The following is an 18,868-nucleotide window of genomic DNA, read 5'->3' as shown; positions in this document are numbered from 1 at the left end:
GAGTTGTAACACTAGTTTCCCACAGAATATGAAGTAAAACAAGGAAATGCTGCTCAAGTTTTCTTATTAAATTTCTTATTCAGAAAAAAATCCTAGACATAAAGAATGACTCAACCACATAATACATAATTGTTGGAATCTTCTGAAAGAAAATTTAATGTCTCAAGTCATTTCATAATTAGAGAAGCTTAGAAAATGAGAGAATGCAGAAGCTTCTATGATTGTGCTGCTTAATGTAGTTATTTGACTGACTGCTATCTTCATGTGTCATTCTAAATACACCATCCAGAAATTATATGTGTTTTCTTTCATATTCTTAGTATTCTCTAAACAAATCTTTAATCTTTGTCTTGTCTTGCTGTTTTCTCTTCTTCTCTACTTTAGCCTGTTCTGCAAACTAGCTGCTCTTGTTAGACATAGGATCTCAATTTTTGGTAAGTTGTTAAGTAAGATCTCAATAAAGTTAAAAATTTGAAGAATATCCAACAGTTACTTCTAAAATCTCATGCTTTTGTGGTTACTTCTTCCTTGCTTTTCAAGATTCATCATACACTAATTGGTTTGATTTCCACCACCTGACAGTTGAATCTGATGGTTAATTTATTGTTTGGCTAGGGGGATGTAGGGAAATAAAACATATCTGTTTCAAAGGTAATAGTAAGAAAACTAAGAAAGAAGTGTAGGCACCACAAGATACAGTGCTTGGCATACTGAAGAGTCAAGTAATGAAAATGAAACCTAAGTAGGCTCTCGTTACTCTTTTCACTTCTTTTATACAAATGCACTTTAAAAAGAAAAAAAAAAGATGAAGAAGAAGAAAGTTTTGGAACCAGTTGTAACTCTCCCTGCAGTGACATGGGGCAAGAGATGTATTCCATGTCTTAATTTACCTGCGTATTTTCAATAGTGACATTTGGGATCATTAGATTATCCTACATTCTCTATGTTATTTACTCTCACAGTCTCTCTCTCTAAACAGGTAGTGATTCTACAACAATGGTGAGCTGCCTGCACATCTTAGCTCAGTCTCTGGACACTCGGTAAGTTGTAAATTTTCATAATGATTGTGAACTATTATAGATGTAGTCAAGGTTTTCAAGGGCAGTTAGATTTTCCCTTGTTATTTTTCAGAACTGTTATGAAATCAGGATCTGAGCTAGTTAAAGCTGGATTGCGCGCTTTTTTTGAAAATGCAGCTGAAGATCTGGAAAAAACTTCAGAAAATCTTAAACTTGGAAAATTTACCCATTCTCGAACACAAATCAAAGGTGTTTCACAGAACATCAATTATACTACAGTAGCATTGCTACCTGTCTTGACTTCAATTTTTGAGCATATTTCACAGTATCATTTTGGAGTTGATTTGCTTTGTAAGTATTTTATTTAATTTTGAAGTTTATGATGTTACAATAATACAAATGCCTTTTTAACAATTAATGACTCAAGTTTTCCCCAGAAGATAAGTTTGCTTTATTTTGTTACTTTTTTTTTTTTTTTTTTTGCCTTATTAGATTAAAGGAGACAACACTCACTTTTATTCCTTGTGGTTTTATTTCCGTATGTTGGAAAAACATTTCTTTCTTCATTATTTTATTTTAAAGTTTCCTCAATATTATTTGTTTCTGTATTTTAGTTTTCAAATTCCTTGAGATGCAGCAATATGTTGTTCCAAACTTTCTTATATGTATTTAAGATCACAGCTCCAGACCTGAAGATAATTAAAAAAGCAATGGAAAAGCTTCAAGAAGGTGGGATGGCTCTAGATCATGTTCCTAGAGTTTATGCGTATAGACTGTTGAGGTTTAGATCGAAATTGTTCTACAAATGTGATAATGTGCACTATTTTATTAACAAATACCTGCTGGCCTCTTGGAATATCTGATGATCTGTCATTGTTTTTTATATTTAGAAAGTAGTGTTTAGCTGAATAAATTCTTATTATCTGCTTCTTATTTTTCTCTAGTGGGTGATGTACAAGTTTCATGTTACAGAATTCTTTGTAGCCTCTATTCCCTTGGGACTGGGAAGAACATCTATGTTGAAAGGTATTGAGTGAAAAACTCAGCACGTGAAAATCTTTTTTTTTTTTTTTAATAGGAACATATTCTTAATGTACTAAAGCAGTTTGAATGAAAAGTGAATCAGAAACAGTTTGAAAATGTTTAATATTCAATTTAAGTTTAATGTAGTTGCCTGTATCTTAGATTCAGTTCTACACAAAGAAATGTCTGACTAAACAAAAGCTGACTGAACAAAACTCACCCTGATATTGTGGTTTATCTGCAGGGATTTTAGTTTAACCATAGAGAAAGCTAATTTTTTTCCATGGGCCATTATTAAACTTCCCAAAGTTTGGTTACTGCATGTTACCAGACATGCTGCTGTAATAAGTAGATCAAGTAATTACTGTCTGTCTCATGCATGACTCTAAACGGAGTTCTCAGAATAAGCATCTAGATCATAAAATCCTTAGCACAAGTAGAGCTTCTGGCAGCCTTTAACTCTAAAAAGGAAACTCACTTAACAGTTACTTGCATTATTTAAAATGTGAGTATTAAAATTTGAAAAATCTAGTGGCTATGATATGCTCCAAAACTGGAATTTTACACCCTCTTCCATTAGAGGAGGCTTATATCCCTAGGCACTCAAAAAAGGGGACCCTAATGGCTGGTCTATCACAAGACAGAAGCAGAGGTAACCACTGACCCTTCCTTATGCTTCTGAAGGCTTTTGTTTAGGCACTCTACATGATCATATAATCAAAGGTTTAAAATTCACAGAGTCTGAGAGACACCAAGGAAATTCAGCTCTATAGTCCAGTTAGAATATTTACCTGCATTTGCCTAATACTGCTGGTCTTCACTTCCTTCTGTTCAGAGTTTATTCAGCAATTCTTTCATGCAAAATGCAAGGACTTTCTGCAGGAAAATTATTTCTCCCCACCCTGCATGCATGTTCCTGTGTGAAAAAGATATTCTCACATATATGCACGCATTCAGTCACTTATACATCCGTTACAAAGCTGGGCTCTTTTTTTTCCTTCTAGACTTGGAAATTTTAAATATGCTTTGACACAGATCTTGTGGGCAAGATAGGTAGTGCCTCACTCCTACTGTAACTAGGAGTCAGGGTGATCTCACAAGAATTAGAAGATTATCGTGTTTGAGTTGCTTTTTGATAGGAAGAGCACAGCCCTATACTTCATTGGCCACAAACACTGGATAGTTGTATTAGATATGGGTGTAGAATCACTTACATCAGTTGCCTCCTTAAAGATTCTCAGATCAAATTCATCTCAAGAAATGAGTTAGTCCCCTAAACTTTCACTAGACTCACTCAGAACCTTAAAATAAGGTTGTAGGCAGATGTCAGTGTCCAGGTGGGCAGCAGGATTTCAAACACACTGCTCAATATTTCAGTAAGACTTGTGTGAGTTGTTGAGCTGACTTACACTGTTACTGAAATTAAGCAGTGCTCAGCTTTAGGATCAAAATGCCATTTTTTCTTTAACTTCAGGTCAGATAACAAGGAATGTTTTTTTGAAATGAAGGAAACTTAAAAGACTTGTTATTCTTCAGTTTGAATAATGTAGTGACTCGTTCCATTTGGTATATCTATATATAAACATATGCTTACAAAAAATATTTTATGCTATTGTCCCTCAGAACATCTCTACCTAAACAGCACTCCTAAGAATTTTCAATTCTCACAGCTATTCCACACTATATACATACATATATATATAAAGATGAAAAGTGTTGTCTTTAAGCAATTTGTGTATCACGTGTAACAAAATCTTATATAAACATTGCTCAAGAGCTTCCGAATAATTTAGCTTCAGTTTTAGGTGAGTCTAAGTCTTCTGCTGAAAGGAACTAACTCATTTCTCAGGCACCCTCATCTATACATTTCCACCCCCTCTTTTTTTTTTTTTTTCTAAATAGTATTTATGCAGCTGTATGATGATGATGTTTTATTGTTTAGATTTATTTTTCTGCTTCCCTTTTTTCAGCTGCTTCCTGTACCCGTACATTTTGTTCATGTGAGACATAAAACTTTTTCAAAATTCTCAAAATAGTTTCTGTATTAGAATGATAAATTATATTAGCAATAAATGTTACTGCAGTTTTATAACATATGCTAGAAACTGGAAGCCTAGTGAAAATCTTTTCTTCTCTGATAACTTTTAGTATCTGTCATATACAGGCAACGTCCTGCACTTGGTGAGTGCTTAGCATCTCTTGCAGCAGCCATTCCAGTGGCGTTCCTTGAACCTTCTCTCAACCACTACAACCCACTGTCTGTCTTCAACACAAAAAGTGCAAGAGAAAGAGCAAGTAAGTACTATTCCTCAGTGGGGGAAGGAGGGGAGGAAAGCTGTTTAATCCTATCCAAATATTAGAAACAAATTGTAATAATTAAAAAAAAAGGACAAAACTCCTATTATTGCTATAAGATTACTTCTCATTTTAACCTTGCCCTGTTTTGTTAAGACTGTTAACATTGTTCCCTTTCCCCTAGCAGATGTCAATTTTTTTTATTTATGTGAACAGGAAAAATATCATTCCTGCTTAGTTGTCTTGCCAGTACTCTAATGCAGTTATACATAGGGAAGTTCTGACAGAACGTGACTGTGATTCCATGTAACCTTAAGGAACAGGTGTCTTTTTACATAGTTTTTCTTCACATGCTTCTATCCAACTTCGTCTTGACAGATTCCAATATCTATCTGAAGTGGGAGACAGACGTGTGTAGAGTTTGTAAACAAGGCATACTTGAATTTTAATTTTACCCATAAACTGTTTGCTATATTACTCAAAACTGGTTTGTATGCTGAAATAGCAAAACTGTTATTTGCATTTTGGATTTAAACATAAATGAATATAGATGTTCCCCCTGTGTTTTTTAATTAACCTTTTCATATTCTACCCTTTCATTTTCTGCCTGCAGTTTTAGGTATGCCTGATACAGTAGAGGAGATGTGTCCAGAGATCCCTCAGCTGGATGGACTAATAAAGGAAATTAATAATTTAGCAGAGTCTGGAGCAAGGTATACTGAAATGCCACATGTAATTGAGGTTATCTTACCCATGCTGTGCAACTATTTGTCCTACTGGTGGGAACGAGGGTCTGAGAGTGTTCCTGAAAGTGCTGGCCCTTGCTGTACGATGATAACATCTGAGCATCTGAGCATCATTCTGGGAAATATTCTGAAAATCATTAACAACAATCTGGGAATAGATGAAGCATCTTGGATGAAGAGAATTGCAGGTACTGTAAATATTTCTAAAGAGTATCTGTATCCAATATGTAATTACTGAACTATAATTTACCATATTACCCTATGATTTAATATTTTTTTAAATTAAAAGTAGAGGATTGGTTAGGTAAAAAGCAGATAAGGAACAATAATAACTGTTATTTTTTTTAAGTTCAATATTATTTTTATGTATGCGCTGTAGCCTCTCTGTAAGAAGAGGTATAGTGTAATTCTTGTAAGATTTTTTTTACTCTAGTGAGCTGCATTATATTATTAGCATTTTCACTTGATGAAGTCCAAACAGGAATTTTTTTGCCTACAGTTTTAAACATTGTATGCCACCCATTCCCCCTGCCCTCTCACCCCCCCCACAAACAAAACAAAAAAAAAACCCACCCTATTTTATTGAGGACGCTCTGTCTTAATCTCAATCGTATTGAGGTTTTGACCAGGTTACAGATATGTGACTTGCCAAAAGTCTGGTAGCTAAATTGCTCTGGTAGTCAAAGTTATCCTGGGGTGCGTCACATCAAGCACAGCCCTCTTAGTTGAGGGAAGGGATTATCCCCTTATATTATTATAAGTTTATTATTAGATTATTAGATTAGATCTGTGCTGGTGCAACATCATCTTGAGTTTTGGACCCTCAAAGATATGAAGGACACAAAGATAGTAGAGAGCATCCAAAGGAGGACTACAAAGATGGTGAAGGGCCTTGGAAGCAAGATGTATGAGGACCAGATGAGGTCCCTTGCTTTGTTCAGCCCAAAGAAGACGGAAGGGAGCACTCTTATCAGCCTTACAGCTTCTTACGGAAGGGAGCAAAGGGGCAGCTGATATCTGATCTCAGGGATCTCTGGTTCTATGATTCTGTGACAGTGACAGGACCGAGGGAACAGCATGTAGCAGCATCTGGGGAGAATCAGGTTGGTGTTAGGAAAAGGTTCTTCATCAGAAAGTAGTCAAGCACTGGAACAGGCTTCACAGGGCAATGGTCATGGCACAAAGCCCAATGGATTTCAAGAATGATTTCAAGAACACCCACAGAAATATAGTACTTTTGGGGGGATGGTGACTCATACAGTCAGGAGTTGGACATGACTATCCCTTCCAAATTAAGATATTCTATGATTCTGTGACATAATACTGAAATATATAATCTGAATTCCCAGTAACTGTCTTTTAATCTCTCAGTACACATGGTTGAGAAAGCTGTATTCATAATTTAATTAATAGTTTCACTAGAAATACATGGAGTACTATGAGCTTGGTTTTCTGTAACTACAGAGGATTCATGTTAACACAGTTAGAAGTATCAATTGTATATTAATCATAAGATCAAATATATTTTTATGCATAGTTTATGCTCAACCTATCATCAGCAAAGCCAGACCTGATCTGCTGAAAACTCACTTTATTCCAACACTGGAGAAATTGAAGAAGAAAGCTATAAAGATTGTGATGGAAGAGGAGCAACTGAGAGCAGACAGTAAAAGTGACACTCAAGAAGCTGAGCTACTTATTCTTGATGAGTTTGCTGTTCTTTGTAGAGACCTCTATGCCTTCTATCCAATGCTGATACGTTACGTAGACAACAACAGGTAAACTAATAATTGAACTCAATAATTGAATGACCCAACGTTATTGCACAAGAGTATGCCTTTCAGAAAGAAAAACATGGCTAAAACTCTTAAACAACAAAGGGGCAAAAAGCTATTTCACTTCATTTGAATCACTATGTATAGATAATGCCACAAAGGCATTCTTCTTTTGTGTGTGTCTTTTTTTAAGAAGGTGATAAAAGCATCTGGATAATACTGTATTGCCTTTGGGCTGACTAGAAGATTTTCTACCCAACAATTTACTTAAAGATTATTCTGTGTCTGTTTTCTCTCTTCTTTGCCCCAGAAAATGCCCCCAAGATCCTCTTCAGAAGAGTACCTGAAATATCTGTATTATCTAAGAATCTAACTTAGTACTATCCTTAGCAACACTGTTCTAAAGTATGCAATCAGTACTCTTATTTTCCTAGATGCTAGTACATAACAGGATAGTTAGGAGCATTATTAATTGCAGGCTTGTTCATTTATTCTGTGAACCAATTTTCACTAAAAATTATTTACTAATTCTAGATGAACTAGACTTTACTAATTCAGACTTGGTGACAAGGGAGCACTTAATTTTTAAAAAGGAGACTTCACTTGGCTGTCTGGAAATCCAACTACAGAGTTGGATGAGGATGGAGTAAATGAGGATATTATAATGGAATAATTCCTTTCATGGAGGCTGTCAGATGCCCATATATTTATGGGGACATTAGTGCTCTGTAACTTAGAGAGAGCTGTGTCTGTTAGTTAACTTGCCCAGGATTTCTGAGCATCCGTGTGAAGACGGATCCAGAACAAAGTTGTATTAGTTCGTGGAGTAGAAACAAAATCATTAAAGCAGACACTCCTTACAGTCCTATCCACTCATTCAAATCCTTTAACTCTTCATCTTCACCCCATTATTTTTTTGATCAACACAAAGTTTTGATTAAAAAGAAAAAAAAAATAGTATAAAATGGGGAAAAAAAAAAAAAGGAAAAAGAAGATAAATACTCAGTAACAGAGTTTTCAGCAAGGCTTGTTTTCCAGTTCTGTCATAGAATGCACAAAAATGTGTTGTCACCAGGGGCAGGGTGACAAGCAAAAATAAGTATCCAAGAACTAGGGGTTTTGCTGGAGACTAGTTAAGCTGCCAATAAAAATGATCTCTGTGGCTGTGGGAATGGAAAATTGAAGAAATTGTTGTTAAGTTCTATGATTAGCTACACAAAAGTGACCCAATCTCTTAAACAGAGCAATATCTATTATTAAAATTCTCATTTTAAACTTCTTAATTTTATTTTCTTTTGTTTCTTTTAATCAGAGCCAACTGGCTAAAGAAACCAGATGCAGATTCTGATGAACTGTTTCGAATGGTAGCTGAAGTTTTTATCCTGTGGTGCAAATCACATGTAAGACAAGATGTATACTTTTTCCCCCAATTCATTATATCCATAAATCTAAATGAAGTACATGCAGATGAATGGAATTGGTAGTTATTTGTTTATTTATTTATTTATAGAATTTCAAAAGAGAAGAACAAAATTTTGTCATTCAGAATGAAATCAACAATTTGGCATTTTTAACTGGAGATACCAAGAGCAAGATGTCTAAAGTAAGTTAATAACAATTTTTGGATCAATTCAATCTTTCACCATACGTTTAATATGTTAGAAGAAGTCTCTGAAAATCTGCTTAGATTGCTGCTTCTCGGCTGATGGAAGAAACAAAAAACAGTGTTGCTTATTGATGACAGACATGGAAGTAGATATGCACAATGAGTTAGTTATTAAATATCTGCTAAATTTTCAAAGACAGAAGATTAAAACAAAGAACTTGGTTGGAAGTAGCTACGCATATAAAAGAACACAGGTTGTAATATAGGTTGTTGGTCCTTTAAGAAAATAAAAGCAGAATATTTTGTAAAATAAGTGAGGAAGTATTGACTGCCTGAACTTTTTCTTGTGAATCGCAGTATTGTTTTATCAGCTTTGACGGGAGGAGTGCTGTATTTGCATATAAGTCTTTATTCATACATATAGGGTGCCATACGTGCACTGCTTTTCTTGTTTGTTATTAATGACCACATTCATTTCTTTTTTACTCAATATGATAAGATGCTGACATGATGATGGAAAAATGCATTTGTTATCTCCATAGTAGAGAAAATGTCACAGTAAAAAGTGTCTCTGACATTAGCTGAGGAAGACTGCCTCACTCATAACAAGATTCCCAAGTCAGTTGAAAACTAATTCCAAATTAGTGATGGTAAACATAGCAAAGAACCGCTTCTTTTATTCATATCTATAATGTGCTTAGAGAAATCCTCCTATGAAAGCATTCCAGAGAAGAAGCAAGTTCTATTGTTTTGTATTTCTGTATATTTTGATTCTATCTGTAACTTAGCTGCCACGTAAGTCTGACTTTATATAATATAGAGCCAGAAAAAAAAGTCTCATGGAATTTTTAAAAATCTCTTGAAAAACCTCTTTGCTTCTTTTCTACATTTTGCAACCCAGTTCAGGCAAATGTTGTTGTTGGAAAATTTGCAACTAAACATATCAGATCTTCTTCTCATTTTTAGATCACAAATGACACCGAACAGCAGTTCTCAAAATATGTAGAGAATTCTGTATGTGGAGGAAAGGAAATATGTAATGCATTTTCTTGCTTTCAAGATATAGCTCCAAGGAACTGTAAGATAGAATTGAGGTATCTGTATAATCCTCATTAGTGAGGCAAGTATTAAGTACTAGAAGGCAAATTCCAGGCTGTGTGATGTTAGTCACACGCTAACACAAAACTCTGTAATATGGCACTTGGTAAGTATACATATAATACATGTATTTTGACATTTTTATGTTAGAATTGGTCTGAGGAGATAAGAATGAGATCTAATTTTTTAATTTCAATTCATGGTAAATTAGAATCAGATAACTAATATTTAATCTAAATTGAGTTTCACAGCAGTATTGGCAACATGGCATAAACTGTTGTCATACTTCAGTCAGTCTGGCATGGCAGGAACGACAAAACAAATCAGCAAAAAAAAAAAAAAAAAAAAAAATCCAAACCAGTAAAAGTATCCTTCATAATGTTTTGATTTTGATAAAATTGGAGGAATTCAGCATCAAGAATTTATATAACCCGTATATGAAAGGCTTTGGTTTTGAGATTAGATATTCACTTACCCATATTTTAAGTAATATATTTTTATACATATAGATTTAGATGCCTGTGTAAATGTGCTTTTCTTTGTTTGGGTATAGAAACACAGGGAAATTATACATTCTTTACATGCCCATACATTTTTATAAGTATACTAATGTAAGATCATGGTGTTCAAGGATGTTACATGTGGTTATTACTAATATAGGGACAGAAATAGAACACAGTATTATTCATGGCTGAGTATTTTGCTAAAATGGTAGCATAGCTTTGCAAGTGATTGCAGAACAATTGATCATTTAGGCATTTTTTTCATAATGATGTAAATGCCTTGGTACAATACATGAGGCATCATTTAGATATGTTGTATTGGTTTTATATATATGGTTTCTAATCGGGAAATTGATAACATTTTACAATATGTCATGAAAGTGTTCTTAAACGCCAGTGCATTTATTAATGCACACATTTAGATATGAATATTTTCTTTAAGACTCTGGAATTTAGAATGAGCAAGAAAATACCTTAAGTACCCTAACTTCAGGATATGCTACAAGGTTTGTTACTTACCGATATATTCATAGGGTAATCAAAAGTACACGTTATGTTAGAGGAGTAGTATATTTTATAATTCTCTGCTTGACTGACAGTTCAGAAAGTTACTGCTTTGTGTATGACAACAGAATAATTAGCACTTTCCCCTTATTAGCTGTTCCTCTTTGATCACATTATCTTTAACAGTGCAATTATGTAAAGTATTTATCTGGCATGAGAATGTATAGATAAATGTGAACATGAATTTTGGTATTGGCAATCAGTCCAAGAAACAACAGTTCAGCCTCTTAAAGGAAAAAGGATCTATGCTGATCTCAGACTACTTTAAGCAAGTCTGCCTTACAGCAGAGACATAACAAGTTTTTTTAAGATATGGGGTACTGTAATTATAGTAATATGGGTTATATCACGCATGGAAGGTTCTATATCTTCATATGCCATATGCAGAAAAAAAAGATGCAGCCATTGAACAAATTAGTATTATGTTATTTTTCCATAGCTAATAATGGTGCACAATTAAAAATAAAAGAAAAAAAATAAATACAGTACCATTGTGTTTTCATGATATTAACCTTGTTAATATTTTCTCAAATAAGCATAATAACAGCTGAGAAAGTTTTTTGATCTTTCTTTTCTAAAAAAATGGCAGCAGAGTGCTCGGAGGGGAATGGTAAGTTAGAGAACTTTCAGTCTGAGAGAGACTGGTGATGCAGACTGCATTGAAATAAGTGTTGAAATAGAGAATTTGAACACATTCTTTTCAGCCACTAACCTGTTTCTTTGGTTTGCTTTTTGACTTTTGTTTTTGTTTTTGTTTAAAGCTTTCATGGATTTCTGGATAAAATGGCATTTTTATTAAGTTCTAATAATTCCCTGTAGTGCTTTATACTTAATAGGGATGAAAGACTAAATGTTGACTTTCACTTTTACACATTAAATGTGTAATACCTATGTGGGCAATTTTTATGTGTAAGCTTTGGAATCTTAAATGAATGTGTGGCTGGATATACTTCAGTTACCAAGCACTTGGAAATCCTAATGAAGTTTTATTATATCAACTGTCACTGTTAATTTGTATCTATTTTTAAAAAGTCTTGGGATAGGCCTATTACAAAAGTCTGAGGCTGTCAAATAATTCAAGTTTTTATACGAAAAAGCGTGGTGGTTGTGCCCATTTGTAGTATGCAGTGCATGTTGCCTGCAAATTTGTGATTACTGGAGAATTTCATGCTGGGATTTTCTGCAAGAATTTGAGATCCATTCTTTGAGAATGTTTCCTTTAGTTATATTGTGGTAGACTGTGAATGAATTACTTTTATGGTCATTTCAAATAAATTAAATTAACATCTTGGTTTTACTTATATTTAGTATGTGTCTGATGAACAATGTCTGTGCAGAATCTACATATTTCACACATTTTCAGTTAAAATTTATTTTCCTGAGTATAGTACTGAACATTCTAAGATGCTTAACGCTTAATTAGATTATTAGTCTGTCATTCTTCATTTGCAGGTGGTCGTCTTTATTATGTGACATAGCGGGATATAAAAGACATTTTAATAATAGCTTGACTTCAGAGTTTTGAAGCCAAAAAGGAAACTTATTTAGTTTTATGAGTTATTATTTTTGTTTTTAAACTAAAGTTTCCTATAGTATTTTCCCATACCCAGTCAAGGATTATTTTATGTAATAGCTGAACTTTTGTGCTGTTTTACTATAACAAGAGAGTCTTGTTATCTTTAACTGTATAGATGTATGTTATTAACATAACACAGGAAAGAAAGTGTATGTATGAGTTACAGCTAAGTTTACAAAAGTGCTCTCAAAATGGGTATTGCTGAGAGATATGAGCTTAAATCAAGTTTTTTCTCAGGCTGTCTACAAGACAGTAACATGTTACACAGTGGAAAAAATGTGTATATAAATGGAATGTAGCATCTTCAAAGTGGAGTTTATGGGAGGGGGTAGGAAAGGGTTATGTTGGTGAAATATTTTTCATTATTGTGTTATCTAGACTTCCAACAACATAGGCCTTTTTAACAATACTGGGAAAAGAGGCAATGATTGCATACTGTTATGCTTAGTTATTAGATGTGCAAATGTTAGTGTATAATGTCACTATCTTGCTGAATAGCAAGATAAATTTAGAAATTCAATCATTTATTAACAATTAAGCTGAATAAAAATTATTGCATTAAGGCCTCATTTGATTATACATGCACAGTTTGTAATTTTTAGCTACAAATTCACAATATTTATTGTCCTGGTAGAGCTGAATAAGTTTATAACTAACCTGTAAATTGTCATCTTTTCATCTCTTTTACTTATGTTTTTTCCTTTATTTTTCTTTCATACAGGCCATGCAAGTAAAGGTACAGGTCAAAGTGCATGATGTGTCTTTGTTTTAGCTTTAGAGATGATCAGGCTCCAAGCATTCTTTCCATTGATCATAGCAGTGGCGTCACAAATTTGAAGGCCCCAGTCCCATAAATTATCTCAGAGTTAAAGTGGCAATATTTGACCAGAGCAGCTAAAATTCCCTTTAGAACACCCAATGTTTATTTACTATAAAATGTAGCAAAGTTGCATTTTTTTATTTAGATGTACATTCCCCCTCTGCTGTCTTTCTGCATTCTGTTTTGTTTTTGATTTGGTTTTCATTGGTTGTTTTTTTTCTTTTTTTCTAATATATTGAAGCAGACATTATAAAAATGATGCCTAAGTAGAGTCATCAGAAACATATATTTGGCTTATGATATTAAACAAAAATACATGGGAGAAACATGTTATAACTTGTGGCATGTTTGCAGAAGAATAAAGGATTGCATTAGAATGAATTAAGTCCAATTAGATACAGAGTTCAAATACTACCTTTTGCCAAAATTAATTCTTCGTAATCATGTGAGGTGCAAGGATGCTTTTGAGTAATCCTTGTATTCAAGGCTTCCTTAGTCTCTAATGAACGATAGTTCATTAGATTTGCATCATTTATATTACCTTTTTAAATAAAACGTTATAATGCAGATGAATACTTTTCAGCTTATGGTGTGCTCTTCATTAGTGATGCATAATCAAGAGTAAAGTGGATCCCTTAGCATCTGTTTGAATGGCTTCCCCTTTTGTCTTTCCCCTCACCAATTGCCCTAAGAAGCAGAAGCCCTGATGGTGATTTAAAGAGTTTTTAATTAATTGAACTGGAAGCCTAAGTTAATATTGAGCCACTGTGGTAAATAGCCCTGATTCTGATCTTGGATTTTGTCAAACTTTCCCATAACTTTACTGTTATTTAGGTTTCTCTTTGTGACTCTACTTACACATTTATCAGAAAGATTTGCAAACAGACAGCAGAATATGATGGCAAAGGCAGAATGGATCTTTTTTTTTTTCCGTGTTTTAAAATGCTCAAGTTGTTTTTCCCCGTATCTTATTCATACCCAGACATTAATCTCAAAAAAAATTAAATAATAATTAAAAAAAAAAAAAACCATAAGGAAAATTAGACATGTAAAATGTCCCCAGGCATAAAGATGCAAAAAAAGTGAAACAATACCTGTCCTTCTCCCCCACCCCTCCTTTTTTTTAATATATACATGTATATTTTGGTATTCCTAATTAAGATGCATAGTGACGCCACTGGAATATAGTAATACATTGTGGGATTTGTTTGTTTGCCGTCAATGTAGAATACAAATAATGCCATTGCATCATTGCTTTTTCTAAGGCATTTCCACACTTCTAAAAGCAAAGCTTTGAGGCAGAGTACTCTCTTGCAATTGCTAGTTCCTTAAGAAAGGAAGCCACATCCCTTGTGAGTTCCCTCTGACCTGCAAAATGCTCTCAACACCAGCTGCATACACAGGGATTCACCATCTAGAAGACAGAACCTGCCAAAATTTACCACCAAGTAGATTATGTATGGCTACCTTTTTTCCTTTCAGTGATTATTGTGGTCATAGTGTGATAATAATTGATAAATATGAATTGCAACAAATTCTGCTGTATCCTTATTTGGAACACAAATTAATAAGCAAACAGTAGCCAGTAAAACTTAATTGACAGAGGGAAAAGGATGTGGAGGGTTAAGTGCAAGCATTCGCTCTTTTGTAGTGTTTTATCAGCCTGGAGGCCTAGTCCTGAAATCTTGTCTTAGGCAAAACTCCCCTTGCGTGTAGTAGGAGTTTAATCTAGGTACAAAATTCAGAACTGGGCTATTTTTATGTTGTTGTTGTTTACCACATGTTCATTTAATATATGGATCTGTTCTAAAGATTTTGGTTCTCTGTCTTATAAATTAAAAGTTGTGTGAAATATTGTTGTACGCTGTCTATTGTAAGAAGATAGGACAAATGTTATTCTGTTGTGTGTTTACTTCGGTGTCTCTTTGTTTTCCTTTTCCTGTTATTCATGATCTCCAAAGCTGTAAAAAGGATTAATTTTTCATTCCAGATTTACTTATATTAGCCAAATCCAAAGGACAGTGCTTTTCCCAGAGGCATTGTTTCATTGGCATTTTATTACATTGAATCAAAGTCTTTTAGATAGCAGTATTTTTCATTTGAGGCAAATTAGACAATAGTCATTCATTCAGACCCAACTTGTCTGTATCTTTATGTAAGTTTCTAAGAAAAATATAAGCATCTTGAATTTGTCTCTATAGCTTTGCAAAATAATATTGTCCCCAGAGACTGACCCAGCTTTTAACTCTACAGTTGTTTCTGGTTCAAGAGGAAAAGTGCAGAAAATATAGTTAGGTTCATATACATGAATGCATAAAAAGCTTTGTTGCTACTATTGAAATATTACTTTTACTGTAATTTCTGCATTGGAGTATATAAAAAGTATTCCTTTACGTTTCCTACTGAATACTGTACACTCTTCCTCTAATGCAGCATTTTTAGTTAATTATATAAGTTACGTTAGGAACATGGTTTCCTTGGACCATTAGGGGAAGAATGTGTTGAAAAAGTGTGTGCTTGGAGAATAATTACATCCATTTATCTTTCTATTATTTATTTAATTTTAATATATTTTTATTTCAGTCTGGAGGACAAGATCAAGAGAGAAAGAAATCAAAACGCAGAGGGGATTTGTACTCCATACAAACATCCTTGATTGTAGCTGCACTTAAAAAGATGCTTCCTATCGGCTTGAATATGTGTACTCCAGGAGATCAAGAGCTCATCTCCTTGGCTAAGACTAGATATAGCCATGTAAGTAATAATTGTAATAATTGTTAATGAAGAATAAACAGAACTTATAATAAATTAACTTTAAGACCTAAGTATCTAAGCAGTTAATGTAGCAAAAATGTCAATGTATTGCAAGCAATTACAGCTTCTAATTGTGAAGAACTGTGAAGCAGACAAAGTGGTGTGCACAGACAGCTACCATTGTTTCTATGTCGTTTTCCATTTTTATACAATGTACACTTAAATATACATGTGGCAAGTGGACAAGTGACTAGAGCACAGCCCTGCAGAAAGGGATCTAGGGCTTTTGTGTGATGGTAAGCTCAATATGAATGAACAATTCAACCTTATTCTGGGGTGCATTAAGCACAGTAGAGCTAACTACTAAAAGAAATGACTGTCCTGCAATACTCAGCATTGGTGCAGTATTACCTTCAAGTAATATGTGTGGTTTGGCGCTCAACAGTATAAGGCTGTAAAACTATTATGGATATAAACTATAAAACTATGGCTACAAAACTATTATGAAGTGCTCAAAGGAGGGCAACAAAGATGGGGAAGGGTCTGCAGGGCAAGACATGAGGTCTCTTGGTTTGTTCAGCCTAGAGAACAAGAGGCAGAGGGGAGGCCTCATTCCTGCCTGGGACTTACTCATGAGGGGGAGCAGAGGGGCAGGCACTGATCTCTTCCTGTTGGTAACAGTAATAGTTTTGTGGTCACAGTTAAAGAAAGCCTTCATCCCAAGCCCTTCTAACATATGTACTTTTCAGTATTAAAACAGTAACTGTTTGATGTTGCGCATGGTCTTAAAATGAATCATAATCACAAACTGAAAAATACTTGTACCTTTTTACAGAGGGACACTGATGAAGAAGTCAAAGAGCATATACGTAACAATTTACATCTGCAGGAAAAGGTAATAATAATAAAAAATCTGTCCTAAAGATGCAGATGTGGGATAGCACTTTGAAACACGAAAATTGCAATTGTTTATTATGATCTTGGTATTGAAAAACAAAGTGAAAAGCTATTATAAAAATTACTGTTTCATCATTTTTCTTGATAATATTTTCATGGCAATAAGTGGTTTCTTGATGGCTTTGGCTGGTATTTTCAGGTTTCAGGAAGTCCTGTAGAAATAGTCCAGTGTAAAGGAAGAGGTAGTGGCAGTTTTAATGTTATAATTACTTAAGTCGTCTCAATCCAAGAAGAAAATAAAATGAAACTCCTAATAACCTACTCTAACAATGAAATTGTATCTCGAAGAAGATATGTATGAAATAAGAAAACCTAGTGTCATCTTGATTCTTAACAATTTGCCAAGCTACTGTTTAGATTTTGTCAAATGTATTATGTTCAAAAATCGTGCCCATTGATCTTATTATTATCCAAGTAATTCATTTTTCTTTAGCAGAGAATGGCCGGCTTGTTGCTGTAAATTGTAACTTATCTAAATTCTAATTAGACACACTAGGTATTCTGATGTGTTCCTTGGTATTTACTTCATGAGTGTTGCAAAAAAGCCCAGACTGTGGGCTTTTGTTGGCTGTGACTCTTCATCTGCTGAAATTCCAGCTGTTTTAATAAAATCTGTAGAACACCTTTACAGTGTACTGAGTACAGAAGTCCAGTAATCTCTGCGCTAAATGTGCTTCCTTAATTGCAATACAGATGTTACTGTGCACTTTATTGATTTCATGAAATAAAAACATAGAACCTTACTTGAAAACTGAGTTCAGAATCTAAGGCTACTTTTCTGAGCAACCAGCAAATGCTAATTTGGACTAAAAGGGACAGATAAAACGGGTGCATCTATAGTATTCTTCATTATGCCACGAGGCAGTGGAACAGGCTGCCCAAAGCAGCTGTGGGTATCACATCTCTGGAGGTGTTCAAGATCGGGTTGGACGGAGCCCTGGGCAGACTGGGCTGGTGGGTGGCAGCCCTGTTCACGGTAGGTAGGTTAGAACTGCATTGGGCTTTCAGGTCTCTTCCAACACAGCTATTCTGTATGGTAATATAAGACAAATAGTGGTGGTAGTCAAATTCACTATCTTCATTAGCATATTAAGTATGAAATATGTTGCTTTTTAGTCTGATGATCCCGCTGTGAAATGGCAGTTAAATCTGTATAAAGACATTCTGAAGAGCGATGAGGCTCCTGACCCTGAGAAAAATGTGGAACGTGTGCAGAGGATATCAGCTGCTCTGTATCATCTGGATCAGGTATAAAATTACATGTCTATACATTGTTTTAAACTAGAATGACGTTATTACCTAATAGAAATAATTTCCAATTAAGTGAGTGTCATTATTAACATTTCCAGATAAGAGGAATTATTGCACATGCATGCATACACACACACCCCATGTGTATATGCAAAGATTTAAATGACATCTGCTAAGTACCTCAATTTTAGTCCAGAGAAAACTCAGGACATATTTGCCTCTGCAAATACACTCACATCAAGGAGTCCCATCCATGAGATATTCTCAAGCTTCTCTGATAAATTCAGAGGTACTGTATATAAAGCTCTGAGTATTTTTTGAAATTATTTGAAAAACAAAAATAAAAAATAAATCTGTTTCCAAATAAAGCAGATCTTTGTGACATTTTCTGACTTGTTAGCTATGTTAATCAGTGGTTAAAAAGAGAACTTTGAGTAACAGGTGAGGAGTTGCTATTGTATATACTAAAAGTTATTTTCCCATAGGTTGAACAGCCACTGAGATCAAAGAAAGCTGTTTGGCACAAACTTCTGTCAAAACAACGCAAAAGAGCTGTTGTTGCTTGTTTTAGAATGGCACCGTTATACAACCTACCCAGGTAAATGGCTGAAAGATTTTTTTTTCCATAACTTTTGTTTACATTTCTTGGTGGAAATACTACTCGTGTGTATAACTACAAGTTTGCTAGTTGTTTAGTTTATGTGATAGAGTTTAAGAAACAAAGGTGTTGGTTAAGTATCAGCTAATTCCTCACAGCAGCAAAATACTTGTCTTAAGACAACCAGAGGGGAAAAAGTCCATAGGAATCACATTGCTTCAAAAACAAAATGCTTCATTTTTGTCAGCTGTTATTCTCTGCATTCCTCCAAAGTTTTCTGTGA

General features: G+C 34.3%; 1 protein-coding gene across 6 annotated transcripts in view; it reads left to right on the top strand.

Annotated features, from left to right (window-relative positions):
* RYR3 (ryanodine receptor 3) overlaps positions 1-18,868 on the top strand; it is a 184,748-nt gene that overhangs the window by 132,036 nt on the left and 33,844 nt on the right. For 3 of the 6 annotated variants that reach the window (NM_206874.3, XM_040700714.2, XM_040700711.2), the window contains exons 61-74: positions 385-434; positions 980-1,040; positions 1,132-1,370; positions 1,964-2,045; positions 4,207-4,337; positions 4,951-5,271; positions 6,621-6,861; positions 8,171-8,258; positions 8,369-8,461; positions 12,927-12,941; positions 15,609-15,779; positions 16,615-16,674; positions 17,853-17,984; positions 18,473-18,585. In NM_206874.3, coding sequence (NP_996757.3) covers positions 385-434; positions 980-1,040; positions 1,132-1,370; positions 1,964-2,045; positions 4,207-4,337; positions 4,951-5,271; positions 6,621-6,861; positions 8,171-8,258; positions 8,369-8,461; positions 12,927-12,941; positions 15,609-15,779; positions 16,615-16,674; positions 17,853-17,984; positions 18,473-18,585 — 1,797 coding nt within the window. The remainder of the gene's footprint in view (positions 1-384; positions 435-979; positions 1,041-1,131; positions 1,371-1,963; positions 2,046-4,206; positions 4,338-4,950; positions 5,272-6,620; positions 6,862-8,170; positions 8,259-8,368; positions 8,462-12,926; positions 12,942-15,608; positions 15,780-16,614; positions 16,675-17,852; positions 17,985-18,472; positions 18,586-18,868) is intronic. The other 3 variants (XM_015287302.4, XM_015287303.4, XM_040700713.2) reach the window with 1 other exon arrangement.

Source organism: Gallus gallus, chromosome 5 (genome assembly GCF_016699485.2).
Source record: "Gallus gallus isolate bGalGal1 chromosome 5, bGalGal1.mat.broiler.GRCg7b, whole genome shotgun sequence".
NCBI classification, from domain to species: Eukaryota; Metazoa; Chordata; class Aves; order Galliformes; family Phasianidae; genus Gallus; species Gallus gallus.
The sequence above is the reverse complement of the archived record's forward strand: the minus strand, read 5'-3'. Positions and strand labels throughout refer to the sequence as shown.